General features: G+C 33.8%; 1 protein-coding gene across 3 annotated transcripts in view; it reads left to right on the top strand.

The window, feature by feature from the left end:
• Nucleotides 1-15538, top strand: part of LOC130899117 (polypyrimidine tract-binding protein 2) — a 365855-nt gene that overhangs the window by 89421 nt on the left and 260896 nt on the right. Inside the window, exons 1-2 of one of the 3 annotated variants that reach the window (XM_057808889.1) lie at nt 5275-5582; nt 11428-11529. In XM_057808889.1, coding sequence (XP_057664872.1) covers nt 5502-5582; nt 11428-11529 — 183 coding nt within the window. In that variant the 5' untranslated portion in view covers nt 5275-5501. Of the gene's footprint in view, nt 1-5274; nt 5583-9688; nt 9909-11427; nt 11530-15538 lie in introns of those variants that run through there. The other 2 variants (XM_057808891.1, XM_057808892.1) reach the window with 2 other exon arrangements.

Below are 15538 nucleotides of genomic sequence, written 5' to 3'. Positions count from 1 at the left end.
GTCTAACAATGTTTTTCCCGAGATCCGCCTGAGAATTTTCATTTCTGTGGTCTCCAAGAGTTTCTGGTCTTGTTTTTGATGTATAGGTGTGTAGATCCATGTCTTTGTTTCTTATCTTTGGTGTTTGCTCCTCCAAACTACGTTCTGAAGACATCTCGCTACCTTAAATCCTCAAGTTAGGTCATGTCCATTTCAAAGTAGAAGAAATAGTTTATGGTTAATCTGTTGTGTTTAGACAGACATTTCGATTGAAAAAATGTTAGGAGTAGGAGAAAAAGCAAAAAACAAGTAAAAAAGAAGAGTCAGTTTGCGTAAGTTGGGCTGAAAATTCAATATTCTATATGAACAAAAACCGACTGGATGTTGATGCATTTATATAAAATGTGTAGTGTAGTGATCAACCGTCTTCCGCAGTTGATTGTTTCTTTAGAAACGCCAACGTTCGCAACGGACAAGACCGTGGAAAAAGAAGAAGAACCATTGAGTCATTGCTTTTAATTTCTTTCATGTCATAACTAAATATTGCAACTAAATTTACATAAATAAACACCTGTATTTACGATTTATATTTGTATGTAATCTACTGAATTTCCAAACGCAAAAAATGATCATAAAGCTTCTTAAAGTACTGAATTTATTTAACTGTGATGTACATCTCACTCCAAATTTTGCTTTATACTTCAAAAGGAATGATCCATTGTTATTAATCTTGCGAAAAACTTATTTTTCTTCTATATACATAACTGCAAATGTCATAATTAGAGTTTATTCGCAAATATTTAATCACCGCGCTTCGTTTCAAATCATAATTGTTGTGATGTGATGTATGAGTGAACGAGGGATTATCCCGAATATACATATTAAGTGGGTATCAAGGTATTTTTACTTGTTCATCTATATCAGTTGTTTATTAATGATTTGATAACAAACGTAAACAAAAACTTTGCTGCTATAATTCGAATGAAAGTTTTTCTTTCCAAAGTCGACTTTTCATTGACGCAAAAAATTCTAAATTAGCAAAGTTTCGCGTTTTAATTATAAGTTGACATCGGATAGAAGAATATTGTTTTAAAAAGTTAATAATTTAGACATCGACGGCGTTCTCCATTACGACGCCTGGCGTCTTTTCTACCATCTAATGAATTGAGTTAAGAATAAAAATTAATTATTTCACTTAATCTAATTTCGAAACAATTCAGGTTACAATTGGTTTGCATAGATATTAGCACATTTTCCGTATTTTCGGATAGTTTCGGAAAAAGTTTTCACGAAAATCGGATACCGTCAAAATTTAATAAACGTGAAATTAATTATCATTAAATTTCTAGAGAAATTCAACGATTTGAAGTTATAAAATACTGTAACAGGTTCACAACCGCACGCCATATAACACCGTCGGCTATAATATAATGTAGTTGAAACTATAGTGTGACTGGTACACATCTGCACGCCATCTAACGGCGTCGGTGAGAATTTAATGTTTAATGGAAACTATAGAAAATGGCAAGTAGCTCTAATATGTTATATTTCTGAAGAAGAAAGTTTCTAGTCATTTAACAGAGTTTCTATAATGTTCTAGGATTATCGCAGTGGCATATATAGAGTTGTTAGTTCAATATTGAAGAGATGCGGTGATCAATACAAGTTTATTGTATAAACCGAAATATATCAGCCACCCTCTTCGACATATCTACGACCCCCTTCCACAAAGTTAAACATCTCGTAAGGCTTCCAGAATCGCTACAACAAAAAAATCGCTGCAGGCGGTGTATTTTCCGTATATTTCTCATAGAATTTATGTCAAATCCTGTAAAAAGTTTGACTATTTATAATACGAGGGTTGCTACTAAAGTTTTGAATAGTTTGCCGATTGAGGTACCTCAAAACATATAATTTGAACGCATCAACCGCTTCTTTAGGTGTAGAAAAACGGCATGAACTCTTTTTTGAGCGATTTAATCTGTTGGTTTAATTCACGTCGAAAGTCATAGGCCAAAATTAATGTTTCAAGAATCTGTAAACGACGACACGTTCTAAGTTCGTTCGCTATTAATCATCGCGAGCACGACGAACTCTAACCGTTCATAAATGTCAAAGATAGTTCAGTTAAGACGACATCGAGGTTAACCAACTCTACTTTTCACTCGCTGATCGTCGATGAACGTCAAAAATATAACTTCACTACGTGCTCATAATGTTTATATAACAAACAGTCGGCTGGATACGAAAAACTAAAATTTCACAGAATATAGAGAATAATTTCCCAATTAAAAATACAATGACAAGAACTAGTGATTCTTATTGACCGTTTCGTTAAGTTTCACAACCAAAATCGTTGATCAACGTTCAAATTTCTTTATATACATGTACAATTGAGGTTATGTTTATTAGCGAACCAGTTTCATGGTATCGCGTTCGTTCTGTGCACCAAATTTTAGTAACTCTCTGTATTTAATGGTGATGACTTCGCCGAATCGAATTTCACTTACATAATGCATTCGTCAAAGGAATTCGAAACGTACAATGGAATAAGTTGGAAAGCGTGAAAAAGAAAACTCATAATAATCCGCGCCGGTGATCGTATTGTTCGCCTCGCACAAAAGAATAGATTTTCCGGAGTGCGACTCCGTCGTCTTGGTAAGTCGTAGCAGTAAAAGAAGAAGAACATAAATAAAATCTGTCATCTGTTGCGAAACACAACTGAATCCCAACAATGGACACTAAATAGGAAAGTTTTCAACTTTAGCCGCCGAAACACCTGTTGTATGAATGTATAGTCGGAAAAATTAGGCAGTTTTCCGGAACGATTTATGATAATCTCCACCAGTGTTTATCTTACAAGAGAGTAATTAAGTTTATTACACAATCCAGATGGATACTATAAGAATAAAATGGAAAATATTAAAAGTTTAAATATTTTAATTCTTTGACTTTTATATATATATATATATATATATATATATATATATATATATATATATATATATATATTCTCAAAATTTCATATACTTCCCATTACAATGTTGTATTAGAAAAAAAACCTGGAGCTATATTTCATTGATTTTGAAGAGGCTTACGACTCAATCCACAAACAAAAACTAATGAAGCATTTGAGAAAATAATTATCCCGAAAAAATTGAAAAAACTCGTAAAAATGACCAATAGAAACATCAGATTTTTGATGAACACTGTACATTTTTAGACGAAGACAGAAATCATATCAAGATATATTACAGTTCCTCCAATATCAATCAAGATAGTTATTATACCAAATTAAGAAATAAAATATAAAATACGGCATACATCTAACAAACCGTCCGTCCACGTGGACTCATCATCATCCACGAATGAAAACATCGTATCGTAAACATAAATGCATTTCTATTGGCCGAAGCTGTCGGAAGGCGTATGTATACACAATTTCTTCGAAATATTCCTGCCAGAAAATCTGCGATAAGCTAAAATACTAAAAGGATAACAAAGTGAAAAGAAATATAACAAAAAAAGATTGGAATAAACTGGAAACATAAGAAAAGAAAAATCCTCATGTAAATATATTACGGTGTCAGGATGTCGATATATCGAGAGGGTTATAAAACCCTTGAAAATCGTGGTGGTGGATAAAAGAGTGAATTCAGTACCCCCTGTTGAAACACCAAAAAATCCGAAAAACTGTATAAAAAAAACGAAGAGGTCGTTCTTTTATATGTAAATACGATATTTCTCACTGCAACGAATGAACTGTTAGATTTCTCATTAGTTAGCAGTTGTGTGAAATACTATAATAGGTGAATAAACTCGGAAACAACATTTTACATTCCAGTGATTGTCAAAATGTTTTAGTTTCACGATTTATATTCCGTAAAAAAGTATTTCTAAGACAAAAGATCATATATTTTCAAAACCATGGTATCTGTTTAGACATGAATCAAAAGCGAAAGAGGTTTTTCCTTTTATAATAACCTCTATGTGGTTTAAAACTTCTATAAACTATAAACTGATGCATTTAAGATCTCAAATCGTATTGATATAGGCGTGATTTTGTACCAATTCGTGATCGTGGTTGTCTTGAAGATTAGACAACTCGTAATCGAAGATTATGCTCGCAGCTCGATAAAAAGCAAAAAAAATCGACGGTCTATAATGTTAATTGTAAACGCCTGTAAAGTATGTTGAACAACTGAAAAAAGTACTTAATACAGTATTTAAAAGTTATTATCCATCTAAACTGTTGCTGAGTGTTTTGAACAAGATTCAAATGTAATTAAGTTGTTAGTTATATCATTGTACTATAAAAAAATTCTACTCGAACAGATTCTAAGAGATCTGTATTATTTATAAAATCGCGAATTTAGGTTAGGTATCCTAACCTAACGGATTTAGAAATTCTAGGTTTTAATTTTTGGATTTTAGTACTTTACAAAGTGGATTAGGTTGTAAATTCCAGATGAATCCGTCACGAGTTGTATTATGTACTAGAACTACCTTTTCGTTTACCTGAAATAACCTCGCCACGAGATGGCGCATCCTTATCTCAAACGGATTAAAAATCGTCACGAGTTGTACGCTGCCATTGCTGTTAACATTTCTAATAAACATCCTGATATAACCTCTGTAAATACAATAAAAATATATGGTTTTGGTCGAAATTCCTTAAATTTTCAGAAACAACCCTCTCGAATTCCAAATCAAGATTCCACTATATTTAATACCAAAGAACAATTTGGGCGTCGGTTTTTTGTTAGTACAGTCAATCGATATTGTTTTTTGATAATTTTGTATTTTTTGTTTGTCTATGGTGCTCTTAAATAGGATCGGTATTCAATTTTGTAACTTTTTCCCTCCCAATTTGAGCATTTCGTTGGTGATCTCATCTGGTCCAGGGCTTTTCCCATTTTGAAGACATTCTAAATTATTTTCCATCTTTTTATTTGTTGTTTTCTTTTCTTGTTCTTCCTTATGTAAATGTTTAAAGTATGTTCAAGAGATGTCATAACGAAATTTATTTTGAAGGAACACCAACTGAATTATGTCAATTACATCGAGATCTGTTTCAAATCAAATATACTATGTATTTGTGAAATTCGATTTAAAAACCCAACTGAAACATTGAATACTGCATGGTGTGTTACCCATACGGAGTATTCACGTCCATCCGCCATCCTACTATCCTGCGTAACGAAAGTTTATTGACCCCCCTAGTATGCAAATCCCCCCTACTGCCTTTAATTAAATAATTTCGACCTACGACTCACATCTCTATGTATAACTAATATTATAAACAACATACGATTCAACGAACGCTGGCAACTGAAACGTTAACAATATTTTTTTTACCTGTATCGAACTAGCACCTGTTGAATGTTCTTAACTCTGACACTGGCCTTTTCAAGGTTCTTTAATTGGAAACCCGGTAAAATATTCAATTTTTTTAAGGCGCGTCCTCAGTCTATTGCGGATTCTTTGTGTGATGTGTTAGCATTTTCATCGAGAAACTTCTTATGTGGAAAATTTTACGTGGAAAGTGTATTTTCACGAGAAAAATCATTTTGGATAATATGAAAGATATTTTACATCATTATGTGAGTATTTTTGTGATTTTAATACAAATACAAGGGCACAAATAAATCCAAGGAATGAAGGATTTTTAGTGTAATTTTCACGTTCTTTTCCTCGGTTTTTTTGATGTCTTAACCTCGAAAACATAATAATTGTGGTTTAAAATAAGTTTTTGTTTGTATTTACCCAAAAATGAAAACGATTTTCTTTATAAAAGTGTTAAAACTAATAGTTTTTCATAAAATTTTGATAAATTGCTTCATAAATATGGGGAAAACTAACAAATTTTTCATTATACGGAATACGAGAATCAAAAAATCTATTTATAGACTACGTAAATTAATGACCAAACAATTTTCTTTCATACATATTTATGTTATTACATCGCTGGATGGATGGAATTTGTTAGAAAATCGATGTGAATATTCATTTTCACGCGTTATCAATACAATTTTAAGTTTCCTTTTAGGGCACAATAGAAACGACGAGGTGAGAAAATCGTTAGGGCGGCGCTAGATACTTCACGTCAATATCGATGATATTTTCGTTGAAAAACTGTTTGAGATATTCATCCAACATACGAAAAACCATCAAAAAATTGTATCTCGTAAAATTTTATCAAAAAATAAGTAGTTAATCTAGTCCAAAGAAGTATCTGTCAAAAATGTCATTTGTTGTTGGTGACAAAAGACCATGTATTGACGGAAAAGAACAACTTGATATAAAAAATGATTAATTATATTATTTTTCATATTACATCACTCAATAAGTCGTGTAACTGACACACAGATGGCGCTGCAATTGTCAAATTTGTTTGACGTTTATGACGTGCCAACTGTCAAAAGACTATGTGTAAAATTTCATGACATTTCGATTAGTCAGAAAAAAGTGACGGCCATTTAAGTGAAGCTACTTTTGTTATTTTCAAAACAATGGAAAAACAAAATACAATACAAGATCAGCAATAGCTTTAAAAGTGTCTCTATCGAAAAGATTCATTTATTAATTGGTTTGCTGAATTTAAACGTAGTCGTACAGACATACGGTGAACGTTGTGATCGTCCAATTGAGGTGGACAACAATAAACTTTGACGTTAATGGCTTCAATATTTTGAGATGTACATGGAATATTGTTCATCGTCTATCTCCAAAAGGGACAGAAAGTAAATTTGACCTCATATGCTGAGGAAAAACCACGAATTGCTTTTTCATCCATCGTATAGACCAAATCTGGCATCCAGTGACTACTATAATGTAAGAGAAATGGTAGTTGGTACTACTCCTTCAAGCTACTTAAGCCTTTTAGGACATTCATTATAAATCTTTTAGTTAGTCTTAAGCCTGTTGTATTACTGCATCTGATTCTTTGGCTATTGGTTCAATTCATTGCATCTCGTGAGAGCACAGGACGGTTCTGGTCCAAGGTATGGAGTCGTTGCTCTTTTTTTGGCAAGGCTGTCCGCTACCTGGTGGCTCGGAAGTCATATTAGGGTTACTTTGGTGTTGCTAGTTCGTTCACACTTTCATACTAATTTGGATGTGCACTCAATAGCTTTCAGTACCTCCAAGGTCGCTTGGCAATCTGAGAGAATGTAGATGTGCTGTTCAGAGAGGTTTCTATCCAAACATTCTTGAGCACATTTGTTCATAATTAGCAACTTTACCCGAAAAATAATTACTGATGTTCCTAGAGATATAGAGAGATTGCATTTTGGTCCAGAAATGTCCAGTTGAGCTGAGTTTCTTATCCAAATGTTTCTTTTGCTCTTCCATTCCTTTCCATTTTATCCTCTTTGTTTCAAATGTTTTTCCACAAGCTTAATACATATATATTTCTTGGTCTTCCTCTACCTTCAATTACTTAGTATTATTGCATCTAAATTTTTACGTATTTTTGTTGCTAATTTGTCTTGATTTTATGCCCCTTTTTTGAAACAGGGAAGCAATCAACGCAACGTCTCCACCTATTTGGATCTTTATCAAAATATTAAGAGTCTATGAAATAAAAAACTGAAGAAATTGATATTTATATATTTTAATAAACAAATTTCTTTTCTAGATTCTTCTACATTGCTTTTATCGTTGTCTTCTGATTTATATTACGGTTTTTAAATATTTGAAATATATTTTCTCTACTTAGTTAGTCAAAGGCTTTCTCCAAATCTATAAAACATAAATTTTCATTATCAATTCTTATGCTAGTACTAGGAGAAAATCTTTGATATACCGAGGTAGTTTGATTAAACGTATTTTCATCTTCTTTTCTGTACAAACGACGCCCTAAAGGCGTGATAATATTTCATTCAATAAAATTATCGATAGGTATTCGTCTTCTAAATTATTAAATCCATAGTTATCTAAATATAGATTGAATCTCGCAGTAAACGTCGTAGATTCAATTTTTCTCTACTTCTCCCTAATATATCATTTGTCTTCAAACCCCTGAGGGTTATGTATGCTCATTATATTTCAGTCACCTCGTTTTTATATCTTAGTCTACTAAATTCACGACACGGAGATGTATTTTAAGCATAAACTGACCTTATCAAGGCAGAAATCATTAATAAAAATCATTATTTGTTAATTTTCATTTGATTACGACTGACTAATTTTTTGATTCACTTGCGACACTAATTGTAAGCTTCTGTAAAAAATAATAGTCACCTGGACTACCAAAGTCAATTACCCTTCAACGAATCTTCCGAAAAAATAAGATGATCAAGACAAATCAAAGACTGTGAGGATTCATCGAAAGGTTTGAATTGAAAACCAAGCTCCATCTCTCTGTAAAAAATCATAAACGAGACCACCAAGAGAGAAATCTAAGGTGTAGTACACTAGAAAGACAACGTTAGATCACGATTAGTTATGAAGACGTCAAAAAATTCACGAGCAGCAATTTAAACATCTGGAACAACAAGTATAAAGAAGAATTTGATCCTGTTGGCAAAATCTTGAGTCGTATTAAGTCGACTAAAGATTTGTCTCTCTTATAGACTCTTAAACTTAAGAACCTAGAAACAGAAGGAAAAATTATTGGTATTATTGGTATTAAAAAAAGAAAGGGCTGGACAGTTTTACTAATCCTATAAGTTAGAGAGTTAGCACTAAAGCAGACTTATAATTTTATTGGATAAAATCATTCTTTAACAATGTATTTTGCAACGAGCGTGAAAATTTAGATGAATCACACTTTCAATTACTATAAGAATCAATTTTTGCAACACCAGAAAGAAAACAAAGTTACTATTGGATTGTGTATACACTTAAGTCGCACGCTCGCGGTCAAAAGTCTCTGTTATTGAGAAAACGAAAAGAAATCTTAAACAATGAATATAATTAACAGTGAAGAAAATACATGTTTTAATTCGTCCAAGCCTATAGTGCAAGATTTCCGAACTTTTCTCTTAAGTTCGATACGATTTGAGTCCGGGCTACGCGCTGGCTAATCCATAGCGATAATTTCGACATCCTGTAAATAATGCCGTACGGAACTCACAGTATATGATCGGGCATTGTTCAACACTAGGATGAAACAGTTTGGGCAACGACATAATCTCCCCAAATTTCTTCTATGTATTGGTGCGCCGTTAATCCCCCCGTTCCAACGCCGGTTTAAATAGAAACCAACTCATTTTTTGCTTTCACTGAAATGCCTGCCCAAACCATCCAGGAATCTTCACCGAATCTTTCCCTAGGTCTTCTGTAGACCGGTCCTCTTCTTTTACATCCAGGCTCACTCTGCTTTCGGCTGAGAAAAGAACAGAGCCCTACTTTTCGTCAGTCCAATTAACGTATTCCTGGTAAATCGTAGCTCGGTGAGCTGGGGATAATTTGGGGCCAGTAGCTGGAAACAGCAAACTGATTCATGTTCAGCACACTGCCCAGTATCCGCTTCAGCAACAATAATAATTACTCACGCTGTATATAAATTTTTTATTAAACAATTGCAACTAATATTAGACAGATGAAATAACCTTTATAAAGGTTACTATCGTGTATATCGTGATGGTTTTATTACAAAACACGATAACTAACACACGCTCTCGCAAAGTTGATAAACGACAGCGTTGCCAGTCGCATAAAGAGTTTTTAAATCAAAGTGGGCATTTGAAAAACGCTTTTACAGGTGCTTTGTTTCGTCAAGTCACGTTCTTTAATGCACCTGACAAGATCTGTATGCTAGTAGGTAGCAATTTTTTTTCCTAAATTGTTTTTTATTTCACAAAATCGACTACTCCGCGAAAAACATGTGCATGTAATGTCTGTGTGTTAAATTAACATTCGCGTCGTGCTGATTACGAAAAACCGGCGCGCCTAAATCTCGGCAACACATCATACATATGTCGGTACGTATGGGAATTGAAATCTAGCTCTTAACTTAAAATGATAATTATTCATTTTCTTACATGTAGTGTAATTTTTTTCTTTTCTTTATATCAATTTCTATACTTTCCTTTTTATGTACAGAAACCATTAGACTGGTTTTTCTGGTCAAAAAAAAAAAAAAAATAAAGAAAGGGCCGTGCTAATTAGGAGAAACGAAAATTATTTCAGCAACCACTGACATTTGTCCGTTTACGTAAGTTCTAATTACTTGATAAATAAAAGCTAGCACAGAATGCAGTTTTTGACTACATAAAAGAAAAGATGAAAAGATTTTCTCGATAAATGAAGTTTTTGAAACGATGAATGGCATTTTTCGAACTGGATTTCCTTAGGGAACATTTTAATTAAAGCTTTAGACTGTTTGAAGTTAAAAATGAGCAGTAATAGACTTTATTAATGTATCGATATCAATAGATGATATTTTTGAGAAGTTTCATTTCAAATATCGATAAAAAAATATGAGTCCGTCAATTAAAAAGAAGCTCTTCTCATTTTTTTACCTTCTAAGGTAACTATTTGTTAGCTTGAAATAGTTTTAGCTCAACGTTCAGCAAGCTCTTAGAGATCTTGGTAAAGATGGAAATGCCGATGAGATCTCAAGCTGGTGGCCGACTTTTTTCTCGTGGTAATCGTAGCAAAGCATCTACAAGAGATTAACTTCACAGTTGCCATTACTTTCGAGAGGATCAGCCAATGGATGGTCACGATTGATTTTAAATAAGCCGAGGCAGTACTAATTACTAGTAGGAACCAGCTGGAAACGATCAAACTGCAAGTCAGGACGCATAAAATAACATCCAAGCCTTATATTCGCTTTCTAATTGACGTTCAGCTCAACTTCAAACAGCAGGCTCAGCACTTGAGCTTATTTGTTGAAAAGAGAAGTACCCTCTACCAGTGAAAAGGTTGTACCAAGCAGGAATCACGAATGAGATAGCAAAAAGTGGAATTATTTGGAAAATATCCGTTTTATTCCACAAATATACACCTGGGTTAACCGTGATGAAGAAGTGGTTAATTATTACTTGCGCAGTTGATATCAGAGCATATTTTTTTTGCGTGTTCAAGTTTTGATTCGTCCCGCAGTACTTGGGAAACTGTTTTAAAGCAGAAGTGATCTTGGTAAGCACCACGCTGTCATCGTAGTCAGGGACAAGCTTTTTCGCGACAGAGTTCCTCAAAAAACTCCTCTGCTTAGACAAGGATCGAGCTAGTAAAGCAGGCAGTTGAAGAAGAAGAAGAAAATATGGACTTCAATGATCTGAAGAAAGAATTTGATTACTAGATACGTTCTTCGCGAAGTAATATCCAACGGCAATGTCGCAGGCAGATGTCGAACGAGATTAACTATTCTGAATACACTACTATGAAATGGAAGTGGTTACCCAATAGAAATGACTCATTGTCTAACAAGGAAAAATATTTGTACCTCTTCACTGTGGTAATATCCAAATGTTCTAAGTAATATTTTTGTTTCAGGTCGACAATATGATGTCTTGTTCTCTTCCAATCGTTCCAGGAATACAATCACTTCCTTCTTTAGCTGCAGCTTCAGATTTCCCCATACACATAGGCATTAAGGTGAGTTTCATGACTTAAATCATCTTTTATTTGAGTTAGTTGAATGGTAATTTCTTTATACCTTCATAAATTTCAACAAATATGTCGTTCGTGACTATATTAATTATCATACACACGCCTTTTTTCCGGAAACTTCAATTTACTTAATTAATTTTAAGGCAACACGCTCAGTTATAATTTTTATAGATATATAAAGAAATGTCTTAGTTTCGCCCGATATCCATCTAGAATAGAAACATATAACAAGTTTATTATTCCAAATCAAGTGTTGAGGATGAAAATAATCACTTTTAGAAATCATTAAACCCCTTCATACCTTTCTAAAATTGTCACATTTCAAAGAAACAATAATTTCCGAACCTGTTTCGGCCCTACCGCGGTGATAAATCATCGGACTAGTTTCTGCGTGAGACTTGTCGTTTGTCTACCGATCTCCTTCATCTTCATCTGTCATTGCTTTATTCCGAAACGTATAGAAAGGGGATGTTATTACGAGGCACGGAGTAGAAATTATTTGGGAACAGACACATGTATAAATTTAAAATATTATTATCATTATTACTAAATTTTTACCAAGAAGATAAAAAATCATGAGCATCGGCAGTTAATTACCGATATATCAGGGAAAAAACGAGATAAATCGATAACGTATCCAGAAGAAAAAGTCAAAATTTCGAATAAAAGAAAAAGAGGAAAACTGAACCTAGAAGAAGATAGAAGGGAGGAAGTGATAAAAGTTGATCTCGTGGAGGAATCACATTAAGAAATCCAAGAACCGATAGAAATTTTGAAAAACCATTAGAGCGTATAAAAGAATGGGATTCCATGAGAAAATATATGCAGAATTTTAGCCCTTGATGTCTCAATTTGTCAAAAGCCTGTCTCATATCCAGAAAAAAACAGCAGAGCAGTATTCTTTACTCTCCAGAGCTTTGCTTAAGTTCTGCTTAAGTCGGTGGACCAAATTGATCGCAGGACATCCATTCCTGTGAAGATGAGTTGGAAAATTAATATTTGAACATCAAAAATGCAACAATCATCGAAGGATATCGTTAATAAGTACAATAAGCAGTGTATATACTAGAAAAATAAGGACTAACGTACAGCAGGAATATACTAATTACAAAGAAAGAGAACAAAGTGTGTATAGAGCTGAAAGGTCCTGTGTTCTCTTTAAAGCAGTTGATAGAGAAGAAAATAGAAAGAAATAGACCAGTACGCCTCATTATCATATAAATATATGAAGTCTGATGTGAAAATTTTAAATAAAGTATGGAAATCCTCTACAGTCAACAAAGGGGTTGCATTTCATCAACACTTTTCGAAATATATGTTTCAAAAGCTCTAATAATTTGTAGACGATCTGGTAATGAGGACTTGACAACTTTTTTACAAAATAAAATGAAAACCATTTGAGATATTTCAAAAACTTCGCTCATATGGCCACCGCGGACACGTTTACAGCGGTTGATTCGTTGGACCCAATTTTCCGTGACTCGGTCACACATTTCGGCCGAAACGGCTGCTATTTCGCGTTCAATGTTGGCTTTGAGCTTTTCCGACCTCGTGGCTTATCAGTATAGACCAATGACTTGACGTAGCCCCAAAGAAATAAATCTAGATGTGTTCAATCGCACGAACGAGGCGGCTGGTTCATTTCTTGAGATAACACGCTCATCAAACTTGTTCTTCAATAAATCGATTGTAACGTGTGCTGTGTGGCTTGTGGCGCCGTCCTGTTGAAACCACATGCTGTCCAAGGATATATATTCCAATTCGGGTCAAAAATAATCGATAATAATGACGCGATAACGATCACCATTCACAGTAACGTGGCGACCACTCCAAACAGTTATCTTTTGTGGATAAAGTGGTTTTTCATCAAGCACATGTGGATTTTCACCCGCCCAATACCGCATATTTTGTTTATTGACAAACCCATTCAGCCGGAAATGAGCTTCGTCACTGAAGATGATTTTGCGATGAAATTGATCATCTTGCCGCATCTTTTCCAGAGCCCAATCGGATAACGTACGTCGCTTCAATTCTTGAGTGAGCCTGATCTTGTATGGGTGTCTCGGCGATGCCCAACTCTTGGAAATCATTTGTTATGGACGTTTCAACGGCAACGATATTTTCGACTCACTGGCATGGCAACATCACACAACGAATATGTAGACTCCAACTTTTTCACTAAACTTCTTACTGCCTGACTACTAGGTCGAGAACCACGACCGAAAATCGAAGTTAACGCTCTTAAAGTAACGGCCACCGACTCCGAATTTCTGTAATAAATTTTTAAGATTTGCAGACGTTGTTCGTTCGTGTACATAACCATGATGAAAAGGTTATGTCTTCTGAAAAAACTGACAGTGACAGTTTGACGTTAAGTGAAAAGGTGCGTTCACAAACTAAATTCAAAATTGTCAAGTTCCTATTGGAAAACGACAGAGATGATTTAGAGTATGTGGCACATAAACTAAAGTGGATATATAGAAAATAGGAACTGCAGATAAACGTAGAGTGTTTAAAGTGTTTAGGAGAAGGTACAACGAATATACAACCAGAGAAATACGTTTAACGAGGAGTGAGAATTATAAATATCTAGGAGTTACTTTTAACGAAGCTGATGATACAGAAGGAAAATATTGAATAAACAGAGTTAGAATTAGAATTAATTTCTAGATGGAACATTATGCAATCTTCAATCCAAAATCAAAAAATACTCATGCTATCAATTTGGCGGGATTACAAAGATGTTATGTTTTTCAGGCTGCTTCTAAGGAACCAATTCTAATGAAATTGTATGAAGCCATCAAAGAAAAACGGTTAAAATTGTGAAATCGGAAAGGTTTAGTGTTCCACCATGATACATCTTTGGCAACTCGTGGAAAACTATTGGAGTTTGGCTGGGAAGTGACGATAGCCTTGGTTCAGTTGTTTGCTGATAAGGACTAGAAATTTTATATGCGCGGAATATCATGAAGCTGAAAGAAATATGGCAAAAGGTCATTGAGCATAATGAAAAGTTTATAATAACTAGATGGAATACTATGGAATGCTGGAATAGGAAAGCAACGAAAAACTGTGGACCTACAATCCAAAAACAACAAAAAATGCTCATGGTACCAATTTGATGGGATTAAAAAGATGTTGCGATTTTCAGGCTATTTTCAAGGAACCAAACAATCAAATCTAATGTTTACTGTTTAAAATTAATGAAACTGGATGAAGCAATCGAAGAAAAACTGTTAGAAATCGGAAAGATTTAGTATTGCACTATGATACATCATGGGAAACTTGAATGGGAAGGGACGATGAACTTCAATCGCACCTGATTCAATTGTTTGCTCTGATAAGGACCGGAAATTTTATGAGCGCGGAATCATGGAGCTGAAAGAAAGATGACAAATAGCAAAATAGATTAATATATAATTGATTGAAAAGTATTCTTTTGTTTTATTTTATATTATTTCAATCACAATGAACCTTTTTTCATTAGACAATTTCAAAAAATTTGTAGTTCGTGATAATTCAGTACCATATCAAAAGAAATTCGATATTTTTTGATTACAACTTTATGTTTGAGTGAATTTTTTTCGAGAAATATAGACTTTTCTTTCCGATAGCGATTTGAATCATTTCCACGTTGATAGTCGACAGACATTCATGTTTTTTTTTCATCTATACATGGTTTATGAAATTATGGAGACCATCAAATATCAGAACACTCTTTTAACTCGCACAAATCTCATACGATTTTTTTGCCGATGCGTAATTGAAATAGGATATGCGAGTGAACTGTAACTCTAATAGAAATTCGGAATAAACATAGAAAAATACCCATAAAACACGAATGCGAACCTTTTCGAATTGGCATTTTTCAAGTGGATTTCGAGGGGAATTTTTTTATTTTTATGCAACTTTTAAAACCGATTTGGATTACAATACATCGATGGCCGTTTTTTTTTCTATTTGAAAACAAACATAGAATTGAATTACTGACATT

Source organism: Diorhabda carinulata, chromosome 10 (genome assembly GCF_026250575.1).
Source record: "Diorhabda carinulata isolate Delta chromosome 10, icDioCari1.1, whole genome shotgun sequence".
NCBI lineage: Eukaryota > Metazoa > Arthropoda > Insecta > Coleoptera > Chrysomelidae > Diorhabda > Diorhabda carinulata.
The sequence above is the reverse complement of the archived record's forward strand: the minus strand, read 5'-3'. Positions and strand labels throughout refer to the sequence as shown.